A 22,163-nucleotide genomic window follows, 5' to 3' on the forward strand; every position below is an offset into this window, starting at 1 on the left:
CATCCCAGGGATACAAGGATGGTATAACATTTGAAAATCCATCATCCACCACATCAACAAAAGGAAGGACAAAAACCGCATGATCATCTCCATAGATGCTGAAAAAGGATTTGACAAAATTCAACATCCAATCATGATAAAAACTCTCAACAAAATGAATATAGAGTGCAAGTACCTCAACATAATAAAGGCCATATATGACAAACCCACACAGCCAGCATTATACTTAACAGTGAGAAACTGAGAGCTTTTCCTTTAAGACTGGGAACAACACAAGTTTGCCCACTCTCCTCACTTTTATTCAACATAGTTCTGGAAGTCCTAGTCACAGCAATCAGGCAACAAAAAGATTGGCAAGGAAGAAGTTAAACTGTCCCTGTTTGCAGATGACATGATATTGTACATAAAAAACCATAAAGAATCCACTCCAAAACAACTTGATCTAATATCTGAATTCAGCAAAGTTGCAGGATACAAAACTAATACACAGAAATCTGTGGCATTCCTATACACTAACAATGAACTAGAGAAAATCAGGAAAATAATTCCATTCATAATTGCATAAAAAACAATAAAATACATAGGAATAAACCAAACCAAGGAAGTGAAATATGTATACTCTGAAAACTAAAAGGCACTCACGAGAAAAATTAAAGAAGATACCAATGAATGGAAACACATCCTATCCTCATGGATAAGAAGAATTAATATTGTCAAAATAGCCATCCTGCCTAAAGCAATCTACAGATTCAATGGAATCCCTGTCAAAATACCAACAGGATTCTTCAACAAACTGGAACAAATAGTTCTAAATTTCATATGGAACCACAAAAGACCCCAAATAGCCAAAGCAATCCTGAGAAGGAAGAATAAAGCAGGGGTGATTATGCTTCCCAACTGCAAGCTCTACCACAAAGACACAGTAGTCAAGACAATTTGGTACTGGTACAAGAACAGATCCATAGACCAATGGAACAGACCCCAAGCATATATGGTCAATCAATATATGATAAAGGAACCATGGATATACAACGGGGAAGTGACAGCCTCTTCAACAACTGGTGTTGGCAAAACTGGACAGCAATATGTAAGAGAATGAAACAGGATTACTGTCTAACCCGATAAACAAAAGTAAACTCGAAATGGATCAAAGAACTGAATGTAAGTCATGAAACCATAAAACACTTAAAAGAAAACAGACAAAACTCTCTTGAATATAAACATGACCAACTTTTTCCTGAACACATCTCCTCAGGCAAGGGAAACAAAATAAAAAATAAACAAATGGGAATACATCATGTCAAAAAGCTTCTGTAGAGGACTAAAGAGCTCTTTCCTCCCCTCAGGCAGCAATACCACTCTGCTGCAACCCTCAACATTGCTTCAGGGGATGAGCAGCTCCAGAGAGTAGAGCTTCTGGACACTAGAGGGCACCAAATACAAATATGAAACTCCAAAGGAACCTGGTTCAAAGTAAAATTATTAATACAGCTCCTGAGAAAGATGACATCATCCTCGTGAATCTTCCTAAAAGGGAGTTCAAAATTAAAATCATTAACATGCTCATGGAGGTTCAGAAAGATATTCAAGAACTCAGGAATAAATTCCGGTTGGAGATCCAATCATTGAAGAGCAAGAGCACAGTGAAGCGCAATAAAAGCAGATTAGATACAGTGCAGGAGATGATAAATGAAATAGAAACTAGAGAAGAAGAATATAAGAAGCTGAGGCACAGAGAGAATAAAGGATCTTTAAGAATGAAAGAATGTTGAGAGAACTGCTTGACCAATCCAAATGGAACAATATTCGCATTATAGGGGTACCAGAAGAAGAAGAGAAAAAGGGATAGAGTCTTTGAGGACATAATTGCTGAAAACTTCCCCAGTCTGGGGAAGGAGATAGGCTCTCAGGCCATGGAGATGCACATATCTCCCAACGCAAGAGACCCAAGGAAGACAACACCAAGACACATAGTAATTGAAATGGCAAATATCAAGGATAAGGATAGACTGCTGAAAGCACCCAGAGAGAGAAATAAGACCACATACAAAGGAAAGCCCATCAGGCTATCATCATATTTGTCAGCACAAACCTTACAGTACAGAAGGGAGTGGAATGATGTATTTAAGCTGGAAGAATTTAACTCTCACAAACCATCTTTACAGTGTATTTTGGAGAGAGTGCTATAGATGGAAGTTTCTAAGGATTAATGCTATCCCCAGAGGTAATAAAACCGTAGTAAAGATAGTAGAACAGCTAATTATTAAGTAAATGCAAAATTAAATTAACTATCCCCAAAGTCAATCAAGGGATACACAAAGAGTATGGAATATGATACCTAATATATAAAAAATGGAGGAAGAAAAAGGAGGAGAAAAAGGAAAGAACCTTTAGATTTTGTTTGTAATAGCATATTAAGTGAGTTAAGTTAGACTCTTAGATAGTACGAAGTTAACCTTGAACCTTTGGTAACCATGAATCTAAAGCCTGGAATGGCAATAAGTACATTCCTATAGATAATCACCCTAAATGTAAATGGACTGAATGCACCAATCAAAAGATACAGAGTCACTGAATGGATAAAAAAAGAAGACCCATCTATATGCTGCCTACAAGAGACTCACTTTAAACCCAAAGATATACACAGACTAAAAGTGAAGGGATGGAAAAAGATATTTCATGCAACTAATAGTGAGAAATATGCAGGAGTTGCAGTACTTGTATCAGACAAAGTAGAATTCAAAACAAAGTCACAAGAGACAAAGAAGGACATTACATAAGGATAAAGGGGTCAGTCCAACAAGAAGATATAACTGTTAGAAATATCTATGCACCCAGTATACGAGTACCTACATATGTGAAACAAATACTACCAGAATAAAAAGGGGAAATAGAATGCAATACATTCATTCTAGGAGACTACAGCCCTCCACTAACTCTAAAGGACAGGTCACCCAGACAAAAAATACGTGAGGAGACAGAGGAACTGGACAACACGTTAGAACAGATGAACCTAACAGACATATACAGCACTCTACACCCCAAAGTACCAGAATACACATTCTTCTCAAGTGCACATAGAACATTTTCAGGAATAGATTATATACTGTCACAAAAAGAGGCTCAGTAAATGCCAAAAGATGTAAATTGTACCAACCCATTTCTCAGACCACAAAGGTATGAAACCAGAAGTAAATTATGCAAAGAAAATGAAAAATCCCACAAACATATGGAGGCTTCACAACATGTTCCTATATAATCAATGGATCCATTACCGAATAAGAACAGAGATCAAGCAATATATGGAGACAAATGACAGCAGTTATTCAACACTGCAAACCTGTGGGAAGCAGGCAAGGCCATGCTGAGAGGAAAGTATATTGCAATACAGGCCAACCTCAGGAAGGAAGAACAATCCCATATGAGCTGTCTAAACTCACAATTTACAAAACTAGGAAAAGAAGAAAAAGTGAGGCCAAAACTCAGTATACGGAGGTAAATAATAAAGAATAGAGCCAAAATAAATAAAATCGAGAAGAATGAAACTATAGAAAGAATTAATGAAAGTAAGAGCTGATTCTTTGAGAAAATAAAGAAAATAGATAAAACCCTATACAGACTTATCAGGAAAAAATGACAGTGTACTCACATAAACAGAATCAGAAATGAGAATGGAAAAATAACTACAGACACCACAAAAATACAAAGAATTATTAGAAGATACTATGAACAATGATATGCTAACAAACTGGATAACCTAGAAGAAATGGACAACTTTCTAGAAAAATACAACCTTCCAAGACTGACCCAGAAAGAAATAGAAAATCTGAACAGACCAATTACCAGCAACGAAATTGAACTGGGAATCTAAAACCTACCTAAGAATGAAACACCAGGAACAGATGTCTTCACCACTGAATTTTACCAAACATTTAGTGAAGACCTAATACCCATCCTCCTTAAAATTCTCTAAAGAGTATAAGAAGAGGGAATACTTCGAAACACATTCTATGATGCCAGCATCACTCCAATACCAAAACCAGGCAAAGACACGACAAAAAAAGAAAATTACAGGATAATATCCCTGATGAACTTAGATGCAAAAATACTCAACAAAATATTGGCAAACTGAATACAAAAAATATATCAAAAAGATCATCTGGAGGTTTAGGCGGGGCAGAGCCAAGATGGCGGCATGAGTAGAGGAGCAGAAATCTCCTCCCAAAACCACATATATTTTTGAAAATACAACAAAGAAAACTCTTCCTAAAAGAGAGACCAGAAGACACAGGCCAACAGCCAGACCACATCCACACCTGCTAGAAACCAGCGCCTCGCAAAGGGGATAATATACAAGCCATGGCCCGGCGGGACCCAAGCGCCACACACCCCAGCTCCCAGCGGGAGGAGAGGAGTCAGAGCAGGGAGGGAGAGGGAGCCCAGGACTGCTAAATACCCAGCCCCAGCCATCCACACCAAAGTGCAGACACAGTGCATGTGTGAGGTGCTGGAAACTAGGGAAACAGGATATTAAGACCTGTGAGTGGGTCCCTGCAGACGTTGCACCCGGGACAAAGAAAAGCAAGTGCTTTTTGGAAGTCTTAAAAGGGACAGGGACCTCATGGCCTGACGAAAGCATCCAGGGACACTTAGTCCAGAAGCAGGGAATCTGGGAATTTCTGGGCACTCTAAACCCCTGGGCAGCAGGGAGCATGGAGGCCCCTCACGGAGATAAAAAGCCTCCCAGCCGTTCCCCCTCCAATGCGGCTCTACCACATCGGAGCAGAGGCTCGAGCCAGGCCACACCCACAGCAACAGCGGAGATAAACTCCATGGCAGCCAGCAAGAATCAGAAGCCCTTTCTGCGTGCAGCTGCCCAGCATAAGCCACTAGAGGTCGCTGTTCTCCCAGGAGAGGAAGGCCACAAACCAACAAGACAGGAAGTTCTTCCAGGCGTCACTAATCCCAGCTCTGCAAACTATATCTATGATCATGAAAAGGCAAAATTACAGGCCGACCAAGATCACAGAGAGAACACCAGAGAAGGAGACAGACCTAACCAGTCTTCCTGAAAAAGAATTCAAAATAAAAATCATAAACATGCTGATGGAGATGCAGAAAAATATGCAAGAGCTAAGGGATGAAGTCTGGAGGGAGATCACAGATACCAGGAAGGAGATTACAGAAGTGAAACAAACTCTGGAAGGATTTATAAGCAGAATGGATAAGATGCAGGAGGCCATTGATGGAATAGAAACCAGAGAACAGGAATGCATAGAAGTTGACACAGAGAGAGATAAAAGGATCTCCAGGAATGAAACAATATTAAGAGAACTGTGTGACCAATCCAAAAGGAACAATATACGTATTATTGGGGTACCAGAAGAAGAAGAGAGAGAAAACGGGATAGAAAATGTCTTTGAAGAAATAATTGCTGAAAACTTGCCCAAACTGGGGGAGGAAATAATCAAACAGACCACGGAATTACACAGAACTCCCAACAGAAAGGACCCAAGGAGGACAACACCAAGACACATAATAATTAAAATAGCAAAGATCAAGGACAAGGAAAGAGTTATAAAGGCAACTAGAGAGAAAAAGGTCACCTATAAAGGAAAACCCATCAGGCTATCATCAGACTTCTCAACAGAAACCTTACAGGCCAGAAGAGAATGGCATGATATATTTAATGCAACGAAACAGAAGGGCCTTGAACCAAGGATGCTGTATTCAGCATGATTATCATTTAAATATGAAGGAGGGATTAAACAATTCTGAGACAAGCAAAAGTTGAGGGAATTTGCTTCCCACAAACCACCTCTACAGGGTATTTTAGAGGGACTGTTCTAGACGGGAGCACTCCTAAGACTAAACAGATGTAACCAGAGAAAATAAAATCACAGCAAAGAAAGCAGACCAACCAAATACTAACTAAAGGCAAAATATAAAATCAACTACCCACTAAAAGCAGTTAAAGGAAACAGGAAAGAGCACAGAATAAAACAACCAACATATAAAGAATGGAGGAGGAGGAATAAGAAGGGAGAGAAGAAAAGAAACTCCAGACAGTATATATAACAGTTCAATAAGGGAGCTAAGTTAGGCAGTAAGATACTAAAGAGGCTAACCTTGAACCTTTGGTAACCACGAATCTAAAGACTGCAATGGCAATAAGTACATATCTTTCAATAGTCACCCTAAATGTAAATGGACTGAATGCACCAATCAAAAGACACATAGTCACTGAATGGATAAAAAAGCAAGACCCATCTATATGCTGCTTACAGGAAACCCAAAGACATGCACAGACTAAAAGTCAAGGGATGGAAAAACATATTTCAGGCAAACAACAGAGAGAAGAAAGCAGGGGTTGCAGTACGAGTATCAGACAAAATAGACTTCAAAACAAAGAAAGTAGCAAGAGATAAAGAAGGACATTACTTAATGATAAAGGGCTCAGTCCAACAAGAGGATATAACCATTCTAAATATATATGCACCCAACACAGGAGCACCAGCATATGTGAAACAAATACTAAAAGAAATAAAAGAAGAAATAGAATGCAATGCATTCATTGTAGGAGACTTCATCATGCCAATCACACCAAAAGATAGATCCACTGGGCAGAAAATAAGTAAGGACACGGAGGCACTGAACAACACACTAGAACACATGTTCCTAATAGACATCTCTAGAACTCTACATCCAAAAGAAACATTATGCACATTCTTCTCAAGTGCACATGGAACATTCTCCAGAATAGACCACATACTAGCTCACAAAAAGAGCCTCAGTAAATTCCATAAGATTGAAATTCTACCAACCAACTTTTTAGACCACAAAGGTTTAAAACTAAAAATAAATTCTACAAAGAAAACAAAAAGGCTCACAAACACATGGAGGCTTAACAACATGCTCCTAAATAATCAGTGGATAAACGAACAAATTAAAATAGAGATCAAGGAATATATGGAAACAAATGACAACAACAACACAAAGCCCCAACTTCTGTGGGACGCAGCAAAAGCAGTCTTAAGAGGAAAGTATATAGCGATCCAGGCACACTTAAAGAAGGAAAAACAATCCCAAAGGAATAGTCTAACATCACAATTATCGAAACTGGAAAAAGAAGAACAGATGAGGCCTAAAGTCAGCAGAAGGAGGGACATTATAAAGATTAGAGAAGAAATAAAATTGAGAAGAATAAAACAATAGAAAAAATCAGTGAAACCAAGAGCAGATTCTTTGAGAAAATAAAATAGATAAGCCTCTAGCCAAATTTAATAAGAGAAAAAGAGAATCAGCACACATCAACAGAATCAGAAATGAGAGTGGAAAAATCACGACAGACTCCACAGAAATACAAAGAATTATTAAAGACTACTATGAACACCTATATGCTAACAAGCTGGAAAACCTAGAAGAAATGGACAACTTCCTAGAAAAGTACAACCTTCCAAGACGGACCAAGGAAGAAACACAAAAGTTAAACAAACCAATTACGAGAAAAGAAATTGAAACGGTAATCAAAAAACTACCCAAAAACAAAACCCCCGGGCCAGACGGATTTACCTTGGAATTTTATAAGACATACAGAGAAGACATAATACCTATTCTCCTTAAAGTTTTCCAAAAAATAGAAGAGGAGGGAATACTCCCAAACTCATTCCATCACCCTAATACCAAAACCAGGCAAAGACCCCACTAAAAAAGAAAATTACAGACCAATGTCCCTGATGAATGTAGATGCCAAAATACTCAAAAAAATATTAGCAAACCGAATTCAAAAATATATCAAAAGGATCATACACCATAACCAATTGAGATTCATCCCAGGGATGCAAGGATGGTACAACATTCGAAAATCCATCAACATCATCCACCACATCAACATAAAGGACAAAAACCACATGATCATCTCCGTAGATGCTGAAAAAGCATTTGACAAAATTCAACATCCATTCATGATAAAAAACTCTCAGCAAAGTGGGTATAGAGGGCAAGTACTTCAACATACTAAAGGCCATATATGATAAACCCACAGCCAACATCATACTCAACGGCAAGAGGCTGAAAGCTTTTCCTCTGAGATTGGGAACAAGACAGGGATGCCCACTCTCCCCACTATTATTTAACATAGTACTGGAGGTCCTAGCCAAGGCAATTAGACAAAACAAAGAAATACAAGGAATCCACATTGTTAAAGAAGGTAAACTGTCACTATTTGCAGATGACATGATATTGTACATAAAAAACCCTTAAGACTCCACTCCAAAACTACTAGAACTGATATCAGAATACAGCAAAGTTGCAGGATACAAAATTAACACACAGAAATCTGTGGCTTTCCTATACACTAACAATGAACTAATAGAATGTGAAATCAGGGAAACAACTCCATTCACAATTGCATCATAAAGAATAAAATACCTAGGACTAAACCTAACCAAAAATGTGAAAGACCTATACCCTGAAAACTACAAGACACTCTTAAGAGAAATTAAAGGGGACACTAACAAATGGAAACTCATCCCGTGCTCTTAGCTGGGAAGAATTAATATAGTCAAAATGGCCATCCTGCCCAAAGCAATATACAGATTTGATGCAATCCCTATGAAACTACCAGCAACATTCTTCAACGAACTGGAACAAATAGTTCAAAAATTCATATGGAAACACCAAAGACCCTGAATAGCCAAAGCAGTCCTGAGAAGGAAGAGTAAAGTGGGGGTGATCTCACTCCCCAACGTCAAGCTCTACTACAAAGCCATAGTAATCAAGACAATTTGGTACTGGCACAGGAAGAGAGCCACAGACCAGTGGAACAGATTAGAGACTCCAGACATTAACCCAAACATATATGGTCAATTAATATTTGATAAAGGAGCCATGGACATACAATGGGGAAATGACAGTCTATTCAACAGATATTGCTGGCAAAACTGGACAGCTACATGTAAGAGAATGAAACTGGACCACTGTCTATCCCCATACACAAAAGTAAATTCGAAACGGATCAAAGACCTGAATGTAAGTCATGAAACCATAAAACTCTTAGAAAAAAGCATAGGCAAAAATCTCTTGGACATAAACATGAGTGACCTCTTCTTGAACATATCTCCCCATGCAAGGAAAACAAAAGCAAAAATGAACAAGTGGGATGATATTAACCTGAAAAGTTTCTGTACAGCAGAAGACACCATCAATAGAACAAGAAGGATCCCTACAGTATGGGAGAATATATTTGTAAATGACAGATCTAGTAAAGGCTTGACATCCAAATTATATAAAGAGCTCACCCACCTCAACAAACAAAAAACAAATAATCCAATAAAAAAATGGGCAGAGGAGCTGAACAGACAGTTCTCCAAAACAGAAATTCAGATTGCCAATAGGCACATGAAAAGGTGCTCCACATCGCTAATTATCAGATAAATGCAAATTTAAACCACAGTGAGATATCACCTCACACCAGTACGGATGGCTACCATCCAAAAGACAAACAACAACAAATGTTGGTGAGGTTTTGGAGAAAGGGGAACCCTCCTACACTGCTGGTGGGAGTGTAAATTAGTTCAACCATTGTGGAAAGCAGTATGGAGGTTCCTCAAAATGCTCAAAATAGACTTACCATTTGACCCAGTAATTCCACTCCTAGGAATTTACCCTAAGAATGCAGCACTCCAGTTTGAAAAAGGCAGATGCACCCCTATGTTTATCGCAGCACTATTTACAATAGCCAGGAATTGGAAGCAACCTAAGTTTCCATCCGTACATGAATGGATAAAGAAGATGTGGTACATATACACATTGGAATATTATTCAGCCATAAGAAGAAAACAAATCCTACCATTTGCAACAACGTGGATGGAGCTAGAGGGTATTATGCTCAGTGAAATAAGCCAGGCGGAGAAGGACAAGTACCAAATTATTTCACTCATACGTGGAGAATAGGAACAAAGGAAAAACTGAAGGAACAAAACAGCAGCAGAATCACAGAGCCCAAGAATGGACTGCCAGGTTCCATAGAGAAAGGGACTGGGGAGGATGGGTCGGCAGGGAGGGATAAGGGGGGGAAGAAGAAAGGGGATATTATGATTAGAATGCATAATGTGGGGGGTGGGAGAAAGGGGAGGTCTGTGCAAAACAGAAGACAAGTACTGATTCTACAACATTTTGCTATGCTGATGGACAGTGACTGTAATGGGGTTTGTGGGGGAGACTTGGTATAGGGGAGAGCCTAGTAAACATAATATTCTTCATGTAATTGTAGATTAATGATAACAAAAAAAAAAGAGAGAAAGAAAAGTGGGATTACTCCCTGATAGGATAAAACTAACTGCAAATCAACGATTAATGCCTGCTTTACATATCCTTAATTTTGATCTTTTAAAGGGTGTCGGATGATCAGCTATGGAAGTACAGTTTTCTGATAATCTGCCTTTCTCTTAAAAAGAAAAAAAAAGCAGTTCCTGTGTGATGATTTCCAATAGGTTCTTCACAATGGTATAAAGGTCATATCAAAGTGTGGCGAAAGGGTTTGTTTGTGTTTATACAGAGGATCAAAGCCTAATTTGGCTACACAGAAAATGAATTAAGATACGATATGAAGAAGAACTTCCAACATCAACATCCTCTGGAAGAGTCATTTCAGAAGATGAACATCAAAAAACTTGAACAAAGATCCTGGCACTTCTGTAGTTGTAGCTGCATTCATCCCACTGGTTCCTGCACTTGCCATTGGAATGAAGAAGGAGATATTTAAGCTGGCCTGTGCATACAGTAAAACAACAAATTTGACTGGATCTATACTGTTGGAACTCAACCAAGAATTAGGAGAAGTGCAAGTGGCAGCGCTCCAAAATCGTGAGACTATAGACTATCTACTGTTAAAAGAACACATGGGATGTGAACAGTTCCCAGGAATGTGTTGTTTTAATTTGTCTGATTTTTCTCAAACTATTCAAATTCAATTAGACAATATCCATCATATCATTGATAAGTTTTCACAAATACCTAGGGTACCTAACTGGTTTTCTTGGTTTCACTGGATATGGCTGGTAATTGTAGGTCTGCTTTTGTTATGTAGCTGTATTCCTATTATGTTAATGTATGTGCGCAATTTAATTAGTAGTTTAAAACCTATACATGCTTATGTTACTCTACAAAAAGATATGTCAAAGAAATAATCAATCTTCCCATGTTTTCTTCCGTCTGCTACTTCTATAGCTTTTCTTCTTCCTTCCTAATTACAACCCTTTAGTAGAATTAGTGCCTCATATAGAAAATTACCGAGTATCACAATTCTTCCAAGTGGTAAAGATACCTCAAGACAAATGCTGGGCATAGAAGCCACGGGGCATAAATCTGCAAAGAAGTAAAAAGCTAACCTTTTCAAAGAATATTGCTTCTCTCTCACTTACCAACTTTACATTTCCCTGTATGGCCCCGGAAGATGACTGGTTAGCCAGAGACGGGTAAGATTCCTCAAGGGAGGAACAACTTAAGACAGGCACAGTCACAGGGAGGCCATCAGGAGAGAAATTGGGGACCAGCAGAGGGGAGGCTTAGAACCTCACCCTCCCTGTTTTGAGAGAAATCTTCTGCATCCGTGGATGTTTTGTTGCCCTTGTCTAGCTTGGATTAATACCTAGTCTATAGGCACAGACCTGATCATCTACATTTGTCCTCTTACAGCACTAAATTATGTTTTCTACCTTTATCTTGCATCTACCTACCACTTCAGCATTTTATTAAAAAAATAATAATAGTAAGGGAGAAATGTGGGAGTCACATATAAATCAAGTATAAAAATCAAACGAATAATTGTATCTGACTTGATTGTTTATAGTTCATGATGTGTGGTCAAAACCGAAAGTTTGTGATATGACTGCCCTTGCCCTGTTCACCATGTAAGAACTTATTCACTATGTAAGACCTTGTTCACCATGTAAGAACTTGTTTGTTATGCTTCAGACGTTGGAGACTGTTGAGATATAGGCTTGGGGTTGATTAATGACTGTGCATTGAGTCCCCTATACAGAATTTTATTGTTGTTAACAACCATGTCATCAATAAATATGAGAGATGCCCTCTCCAAAAAAAAAAAAGATCCTCCGTCATGATCAAGTTGGATTTATCCCACATGATAAGCATATGATTTGGTCAATATTCAATATGGTTTTTAGAGTCTGGGGAGACATGCAAAAGGCAGGATTGATGGTGTCTTACCTTGATGATGTCCTGCCTCCTTTCCTCTTTTGGTATTACTGTTGCTGCTGAGTTTTTGTCTGACTCTGGTGTTGTTTTTCTACTAGAATAGAATGTAAATTACTCAGCATTCTTCACTTTGCTTTGTTCACTGCTGTATCTCCAGCACCCAGAATTATGCCTGGCATATAGAGCAGCCCAGTGATAATTGGTTGAGTTGATGCTTGTGTGAACAAACGAATCTGTGGAGGTGCTAGTGGTGGTGGTGGTGATGGTATTTGACATTTATTCATACTTTTCTATGTGCCATGCTAAGTCCTTTATTTGTTTTTTTTTTTCATTTAGTTTTATACCCCTATAACATAGAGATATTAATATTCTCCCTGTTTTTTAGGACCACATAGAGCATGCCTAAATTCACAGCTGATTCCAAAGCCCAGAAGTTTAATGCTGCTCTGTACTCTTTTCCTTACCTTATACTTTTCCTCTTTCGTCTTGTTTTTCCTAACTGGTTTGCACTTAATCCTTTTCTCCCTCAGGTCCTTTTGATAAGCATTTAACATTTACCTTTGGAATTTTGACCTCAATTTTCACTCCATGTATTTGCAGTCCATGAATTGCTTCCACCTAAGAAACAAATTTAAGTTAAAAGCCAAATTTAAAATCTATCACAAAGTTCTGGTCTATATTTTAGAAGTGAATATCTAGATTTCTTGCTGCACAGCCCACCTGCACTTTTGGTGTTATATTACTTTCAGGTATCTCTTCTTCTCCACAATATTATTGTGTTTGTGTTTACTTGGGATGGGGGGATACTAAACTCTCAAACAGAAAATATTTGATATTGTAACATGCCAACTTCCAAACTTTTTTCCAAATACTATTGTGACATTTTACAAATGACAATGTAGCCCAAACAGTAAGTAGCTAAACTCTTTACCTGAATTAAAACTTTCATCCTTATTTTTACCTGCTATAGTATTGCATAGTACTGTCCCTACTAGATAATATGCTGCATTCAGAAAATCCTGCAGTAATAACCAATATAGAACCCAAGCAAATTAAATTACTAACTAAATCAACAGACTGAAAAAAAGGTTTCATTTAAATTTAATAAATCCAGTTTTTACTCCACATTTTTTCTTTTTTAACAGAAGAACGATAAAAATACATGTTAAGCATTTCCTTTGCAAAGGACACTACAGCTTTCATCTTTCAGGTAACATCTGCACCCCATTTTTTTTTTAATCTACTCCAACTGCAGCCTTACCATCCTTTTCTTCTTTATACTTTGGTAACTGCTATAACTAATTTTAAATAGACTTTACATAAAGTCTCTGAAACTATTGCATTGAACCAGCTTCTCACAGATACAACAACACCCAGAATATGAAGGTAATAATTTGAAATAAAGTCTAATATTTTTCTGTTAGTAACCCCATAGTCCTTCTCTTTGTCTTTGGCAATCTGAATACAAGTATGCTATATAAAAAGGTAAATGTACTAAAGTTAGTTATTCCTGTTGATCAAGAAATCTGAAGAAAATGAAGAGGAAAGCCATAAAGTACATGAAAATAATTCCAGGATATTTATAACAAAAGTCTTATAGTCAGAATATATAAAGAATTTGGGGAAAAATCCAGTAGGACGAAGACAGATATCCCAATAAATATTAAAACATTAGAACAAATACTTTACAAAAATAGATACTCAAATGGCTAGAAACATTCTGAACTTCACTAGTAATCAGGCAAAGAAAATAAAAGAATGCAAGAGTTTAATTTAAAGAGGCTAAATTTAAAAGACTACCAATACCAAGTGTTGTTGAGACAAGAAACAACTGGAACTGGAATACGCTGCAGGTGGCAGTGTGGTGAGATGACTTTGGACACCAGTTTGTCAGGATCTGCTGCAAATGTAAGTACATGCTGTATATTATTTTTGAAACTTCCAGAATGTCTACTCTCAGATACACCAAAACAGTGTGTGCTCTTGTACATCAAGAGTCAAGTAGAATAATACTGATAGCAACATTATTTTGTAAGGGACCCAAACTGGGAAAAACAAACAACTTTCACTAGAATTATATTCATATAATGAAATACTAAATGGCAATAAAAATGTATCTAAAGCTACATAGAACAGCATGAATAATCTCACAAGTATCAAAATCAGTGAAAGAAGCCAGACAGAAAAGCATTTCATACAATAGCCTAAAACAGGCAAAATTAAACTCTAGTGTTATAAGAGATAACAGCATTGTTTTATTTTCATTTATTTATTATTTATTTTTTATTTTGGTATCATTAATGTACATTTACATGAACAACATTGTGATTACTAGATTCCCCCCATAATCAAGTCCCCACCACATACCCCATTACAATCACTGTCCGTCAGCATAGTAAAATGCTATAGAATCACTAGACTTCTCTGTGCTATACTGCCTTCCCCATGCTACCCACTGCTACATTATTATGTGTGCCAGTTGTAATGCTCCTTATTCCCCTTCTCCCTCCCTTCCCACCGCCCCACACCACCCCCAGTTCCTTTCCCTTTGGCAACTGTTAGTCCATTTTGGGTTCTGTGAGTCTGCTGCTGTTTTGATTGTTCAGTTTTTCCTTTGTTCTTATGCTTCACAGATTAGTGAAATCATTTGGTACTTGTCTTATTCCACCTGGCTTATTTCACTGAGCATAATAACCTCTAGCTCCATCCATGTTGTTGCAAATGGTGAGATTTGTTTTCTTCTTATGGCTAAAAAACATTCTATTGTGGATATGTACCACCTCTTCTTTACCCATTCATGTACTGATGGACACTTAGGTTGCTTCCATATCTTAGCTATTGTATATAGTGCTGTGATGAACATATGGCTGCATCTGTCTTTTTCAAACTGGACTTCTCCATTCTTAGGGTAAATTCTTAGGAGTGGAATTCCTGGGTCAAATGGTATTTCTATTTTGAGTTTTTTGAGGAACCTCCATACTGCTTTCCATAATGTTTGAACTAATTTACATTCCCACCAGCAGTGTAGGAGGGTTCCCCTTTCTCCACAACCTTGTCAACATTTGTTGTTGTTTGTCTTTTGGATGTTGGCGATCCTTACTGGTGTGAGGTGATAACTCATTGTGGTTTTTATTTGCATTTCTCTGATGACTAGTGATGTGGAGAAGCTTTTCATGTGTGTCTGTTGGCCATCTGAATTTCTTCTTTGGAGAACTGTCTGTTCAGCTCTTCTGCCCATTTTTTAATTGGATTATTTGCTTTTTGTTTGTTGTGCGCGAGCTCTTTATATATTTTGGATGTCAACCCTTTATTGGATTTGTCATTTATGAATATATTCTCCCATACTGTAGGATGTCTTTTTGTTCTATTGGTCCAGTCCTTTGCTGTATAGAAGCTTTTCACTTTGATGTAGTCTCACTTGTTCATTTTTGCTTTTGTTTCCCTTGTCCAGGGATATATGTTCATGAAGAAGTTGCTCATGTTTATGTCCAAGAGATTTTTGCCTATGTTTTTTTCTAGGAGTTTTATGGTTTCATGACTTACATTCATGTCTTTGATCCATTTCGAATTTATTTTTGTGTATGGGGTTAGACAATGATCCAGTTTCATTCTCTTCCATGTAGCTGTCCAGTTTTGCCAACACCAACTGTTGAAGAGGCTGTCATTTCCCGATTGTATGTCCATGGCTCCTTTATCATATATTAATTAACCATGTATGTTTGTGTTAATGTCTGGACTCTCTATTCTTTTCCACTGGTCTGTGGGTCTGTTCTTGTGCCAGTACCAAATTGTCTTAATTACTATGGCTTTGTAGTAGAGCTTGAAATTGGGTAGTGAGATCCCCCTGCTTTATTCTTTCTTCTCAGGATTGCTTTGGCTATTCGTGGTCTTTTGTGGTTCCATATGAATTTTAGAACTATTTGTTACAGTTTGTTGAAGAATGCTGTTGGTATTTTGAAAGGCATTGCATTGAATCTGTATATTGCTTTGGGCAGGATGGCCATTTTGACAATATTAATTCTTCCTAGCCAGGAGCATGGGATGAGTTTCCACTTGTTAGTGTCCTCTTTAATTTCTCTTAAGAGTGTCTTATAGTTTTCAGGGTATAGGTCTTTCACTTCCTTGGTTAGGTTTATTCCTAAGTATTTTATTCTTTTTGATGCAATTGTGAATGAAATGACGTTCCTGATTTCTCTTTCTATTGTTTCATTGTTAGTGTATAGGAAAGCCACAGATTTCTGTGTGTTAATTTTGTATCCTGCAACTTTGCTGAATTCAGATATTAGATCTAGTAGTTTTGGAGTTTATTCTTTAGAATTTTTAAAATATAATATCATGTCATCTGCAAACAGGGACAGTTTGACTTCTTCCTTACCAGTCTGGATGCCTTTTATTTATTTGTGTTTTCTTATTGCCATGGCTAATACCTCCAGAACTATGTTGAATAAAAGTGGGGAGAGGGGTCATCCTTGTCTTGTTCCCGATCTTAAAAGGGGTGTACACTTTTTAAAGACTTTGATCACTGTTGTCTAATTGCAATTCAGAAAACCATAACCCTTTTGACTATATGGTAAACAAATGCCGTCACTGACAGTTGATAAATCTGCCTTTTCTGCCAACAAGAGATGATTAAATAGTGAGAAAACAGGGAAGAGGACAAGATGAATTAGAAATTCTTATGATAAACAACTTGAGCAGTTGGTAGCCGAAAACCTAAAGGTGATTTGAATTAATTTTTGGTAGTCTAAAACTATTCGGTCAATATACTATTCCCTACTAAATCTAATTCAGTGTGTATTGTTAAGAAAGTTTTGGGTGCCTAATATAGGAGTAGATAATGGGAGAGAAGAAATATATCAATATCTTTGCTTTTATTAGGCTTATGGGATTATTTTTACATTGTTCACATTTTTAAAATCTTACTACAACATATAACTTTTGATTTGTGGAAGTTCATGATAAGAGTTCACCTTACCAGGGTTCTCTTTGGGTTGAAGAAATTTGAAAATCTTCCTAGGTGTGACTTCAACCAAGATAAAAACAAAGTTGGCTTTTCTTTTGTTTTAGCAACAGCGTACTGTCTACAGGCTGACTCTAGTGAAAGCGTGGAATGTGGATGAGCTCCAGGCCTATGCTGAGCTGGTGTTCCTGGGGAGTCCTGACTTCATTGAAGTCAAGGTAAGCTCCAGATGGCCATGCCATGAACATGCCCCACTATGCTCTATTTGCCACGGTGGAGTTAAAAATCTTCTAAAATTCTACAGGAGGTCCTAGATGCTTTACTTACTCATTCACAAATGTTAGTCAAAACCTGGCTCTGTTCTAGGCATTAGGGATAATAGTGGTACAGACTAAGCTTTTGCTCTTTATATTTACTGAAAGGTACACAGTCAACACAAAATAAATAATTAAAAACTACATAGTAACATTAATATTCTGAGAAATAAAATAGTGTTATAGTGAGTACTTGGTTGGCTTTAAAATGAACTTTTATTATGGAAAATTTCCAACATATACAGAAGTAGAGAAGAGAGACTGGTCTAACGAAAATCCATCTGTCCATCACCCAGCTTCAAAAATTATCAACTCTTGACCAGTCTTATTTCAATTATACCCTTATTTATTTTTCTGCCCTTAACCTGTTATTTTGAAGCAAACCCCCACATTTATATCATTCATCTACAGCTGTTTCAGTGAATATTGCTAAAAGATAGACACTCATTTTAAGTACTTTTTCAGAATACTGTTTTCACAACTAAACAATTTTAACTATACTCTCTTAATATTGGAACATACAAGGTTTCAAAGTTGGCCAATTATTTCTTCTTCTTTAAACAGTATTTTTGAATCTGGATCCAAAATGGCTGGCCATTCATTGTAATTAGATTATTTCTCTTAAATTTCTTTTAATCTATTAGTTCCTCTTCCATGTGTTTTCTTCCCTTTTGTAATTTATTTTGTTGAAGAAAATGAATTGTTTATCCTGGCTCATTCCCGTATTTATATTTTGGATTTTGCTGATTGCATGTTCCTCTGCACCTTGTATTTCTTGTGGGTTGGTAGTTAGATCAAGAGAAGGCTGATTAGATTCGTGTGTGTGTGTGTGTGTGTGTGTGTGTGTGTGTGCACATTTCAAAATTATTTCCTTAGTGGTATTGTATCCTTCCAGCAGGAGGCATGCAATGTCTCTGTCATATATTTTTTGGGTAGGATTCCTTTAAGTAGATTGATGTTAAAGAGTAAATGTATACATTGTTCTGCTAGATATTGTGGTTGGCTGTTTCTTAAGCAGGAAGGCTTCTCTGAGGAGATGATTTTTAAAATCTGGTACCTAAATAGTAAGAGCAGTGCAGTATGCAAAAGGCTTGGGGTCAGGCATTCTGTGCAGTTGGCATAGCTGGTGCTCAGAGGTCCTACATGATGTCAGCTGGGCAGTTAGAGTTGGCAGTGACACAAGATGAATCAGAGAAGTGGCTGGGGCCAGATTTTGTTAGGCTTTTCAAGCAAGGATAAGAGAATTGGGTTTTGTAGTAGGTTTACCGGCAAGCTTTTTAAATACTAGGTGTACCTGAGAAAGGTTTTGTACTGGAGAGTGATGGGATCTGATTTTATGATTTTAAAAGATTACCTGCTGCTGTCATGAATAGATTATAGAGGGCAGTAATAGAAGGGGGTAGACCAGTTACAAAGCTTTTGCTATAATGACTTGGGGAAGATAATAATACAGTTGTAGAGGAAGGGATGTATTTCGGATAAATTCTGGAGGTAGAACCAACAGAATTTGTTACTAGATGAGATGTAAGGAGTGAAAGAACAGAAGGAATCAGAAAGTGAAAAAACAGAAGGAACAGAGTGGGTTTTTTGCTTAAGCAGTTGTGTGGATGTGAAACAGTTTACTGGGATGGAAAAGACCAGTGGAAGAGGGAGGCAAGTTTGGGGAGTAATTTCATGAATTCTGTGTTGGCCTTAATAATTTCAGATACTCTTAAATATCTAAGTATAGGTTCAAATAGGCCATAGATTATATCATCCTGAAGTTTTGGTGCTAAGACAAGGCTAGCAATAGTAATTTGGAAATCATCAGCATGAGATGGTAGTTAAAGATATGGAGTGTTAAGAGGCAAATGACTTCCTTGGACAATTGAGAATCCACAAAAATAGAGAAAGTGGCCAGAAAATGCACCTAGCCTCTGAAAGCTCCACTTTTCAGTATGTTTAGAAGCTGAATGCTCTCTCTGCCTTATCAAAGGATATTTTAGACTTTTACAGCTGTCTTTTACTGAGTTCAGCTTTCTGTGTTACTGTACTCTGGAGGATAGGAAGGTAAGAACAGATAAAATGTTGCTGTCTGAGTTTATAGCATTTTCTCTCTAGTCAGGCCAAAGACACTCTTTCCTTTTAAAATTGCTCTTAATTTCAAGAGGGAACTCTTGGCAAGAACTCTAATGATGCAGAGATACAAACTACATCTGAAAAACTGTGCCAGTTTAAGACTACCTTGCCAACATCAGGTATTAATGGTATTTTAAATTATGATTTAGCTATTAAAGAATGCTGCCTCGAATGATGCTGCAGTAAAACCTCTATTATAAAACAACTTGGCTGGAGCACACAGCCGCCTTTTTTTTTTCCTTCTTTCCTCTCTATTATTTTCTTCCCTACTGTCTTTGCAGTTATGTTTTCTATAGTGAATGAGATATTTTATAATCTGAAAAGAATCAACCAGTGTTATTTTTTAAAGAAAGATGGCTGTTTTGTAAACAGTGTAATTCTCTGATGGGCATTTTTAAATTTGGCAAACTATTAACATAACTAGGAAAATAGACAAAGCTTTCTATCTATAGCTGAGGTGTTAGAATGACATAGTTTCTTTCAAATAAGATTTCCATTTTACTGTTTTATCCTTGCATTCAACAAATATTTTTGACCTCTCTCAAAGTGCTAGGCTTTGTCAAAGCACCAGAAATACTAAATTTAATATATATATGCTATTTGGGAATAGAATGAATTAGTGAACAAGGCAAAGTCAACAAAAGAAAAATGAGCTACTTTGAGGAATTTTATCTAAAAATTCTTGGTGAAACATGTAATCTAATCACAATGTAAAAATATCTTATTTAAATGACAAAATTTAATAGTTAACGGTTTGTATTGTACCTGGGGAAAACATGGTGATGATCAACTTGTCTCTTAAAGAAGACCTATGGGAGAAATGGCCTTACAATATAGGTACCTGGATCATTGAGGACTGGATCACATGCTTGTTAAACTCACTTCTCATTTGTCCAGCAAGTTAATGAACTATTTTCCTTTCAAACTGAAGTAGGAAAGGGATATTTACAGAATAGAATATGCTATTAAGAAACAAAGCAACTTAAAAGATACTATTTATTATTTGATTATATTTTTAATGGTATATGTTTAGACATATTTATATAAGAAGAGTATAAAAGGATATATAGCAGATCATTAACATAAATAGTGCTCATTTTGAGAGAAGGAAAGGCTTAGTAATTTTACTTCTCATAGTTCTGTGTTATATGAGCATGCACTACTTTTGTAATTCAGGTAATTGAAACGAAATCAGCAAATGGAGAAGGAATGTTTTCCTTTTCAATAGAATTCAACTATTTAATGTCTGAAAAGGCAACATTTTGTTGTCTTATTAGAACAGAAGAGTTCTAAAAATAATAAAAATAAACCCTCTCCAAAAAAACATTGACAAGAGTTAACGATATTGTGAGGTAAGATAACCTCAAATTCCTTCCAGAAAAAACCCACTTAGCAGCAAATATGTTATGATAAACATACTTTTGAAAGCATAGCTAATCTGTCAGCTCTGTGAGGGAATTCCTTAGGGACTAGAAGAAAAAAGCCCACCCATGTGGTGCTCCATAGCCCCAGTAGAGGCAGTATTTGGGTTTAAACAACAGAAATTTATCCTTCAATAAAAGGACAAATTAGGAAAAAATGTACCCACTGACACAGAATGGCTCTTGGAGGTTTGGCCCTTACCTATAGTCTTACCAAAAAAAAGTCTCCCAGGGCCTAACTGTCAAAAGGGGGTGGGGATAAAATGTAATAATATCTCAAGGTCACATAAATGCCCTGAAGATATAAAGTTGATAATGCAAATTGACTCTAGGTTAGTGATATGCTTGGAACTCTGAAGAAGCAAACATGATACTGTTAAATCCTTTGTCTGTATTTCCAGGACATACATATGTGGAGAGAGCAGAGGTGTCTCAATAGATTCTCATGTTGAGAAAGGGGGAAGAGCACAGCTCTGATACACTCTTAAAATGTACTCTTGTAGACTGGGACAGACAAGTTACTTATTCTACCTGAGCCTAAATTTCCTCAATACTAAAATTAGAATAATAATAATATCAATTTAATAGGTTTTGAGAATTCAGTGGGATAATGTATGCTTGGATTCAGTTAACATTTAGATCACTTTCCATTAAGCACGTTTATTTAAATTGAGTTAATATAAGCTATTTCTTTATTACATTGATTTCCTCTTTTCTTTCATTGCTGGTCTTATAAAATATTTTTTTCTATTATATTCCCTTGTAAATTAACATATATTTTAGCTTCATTAAGTTTAAATAGGCCTTTATTTGCTAGCCTGAGAATCTTAACTATCATTATTTGCTTGCTTGTTTAAAAATGTGTTTCATGTTACAAATACCTACCTTATGGAAAGACTTTCATCACACAATCCATTTGTAAATGAAATACTGTCGTTGAATTCTCTGCCTAGCATCACACCTTGAGAATAGTAAGGGCTTAGTAATTATTTGTTGTCAAATGATTTAAAACTCTTGTGCTGTTGCACTGTAACTGTCCACAGAGTTCATTCCTTGCAGAATGCATCTTACAAAACAAGTGTTTTCGTGTAACCTCCCTCTCTTTCTGTGTTTATCAGTTGGTTCATAATC

General features: G+C 36.9%; 1 protein-coding gene across 3 annotated transcripts in view; it reads left to right on the plus strand.

Annotated features, from left to right (window-relative positions):
- Nucleotides 1-22,163, plus strand: part of LOC118923724 (S-adenosyl-L-methionine-dependent tRNA 4-demethylwyosine synthase TYW1) — a 312,259-nt gene that overhangs the window by 251,789 nt on the left and 38,307 nt on the right. For all 3 annotated transcript variants that reach the window (XM_036907895.2, XM_036907896.2, XM_036907897.2), the window contains one exon: nt 17,287-17,397. In XM_036907895.2, the coding sequence (XP_036763790.2) occupies nt 17,287-17,397 (111 nt within the window). The remainder of the gene's footprint in view (nt 1-17,286; nt 17,398-22,163) is intronic.

The sequence above is a fragment of the Manis pentadactyla genome, chromosome 10 (assembly GCF_030020395.1).
Source record: "Manis pentadactyla isolate mManPen7 chromosome 10, mManPen7.hap1, whole genome shotgun sequence".
NCBI classification, from domain to species: domain Eukaryota; kingdom Metazoa; phylum Chordata; class Mammalia; order Pholidota; family Manidae; genus Manis; species Manis pentadactyla.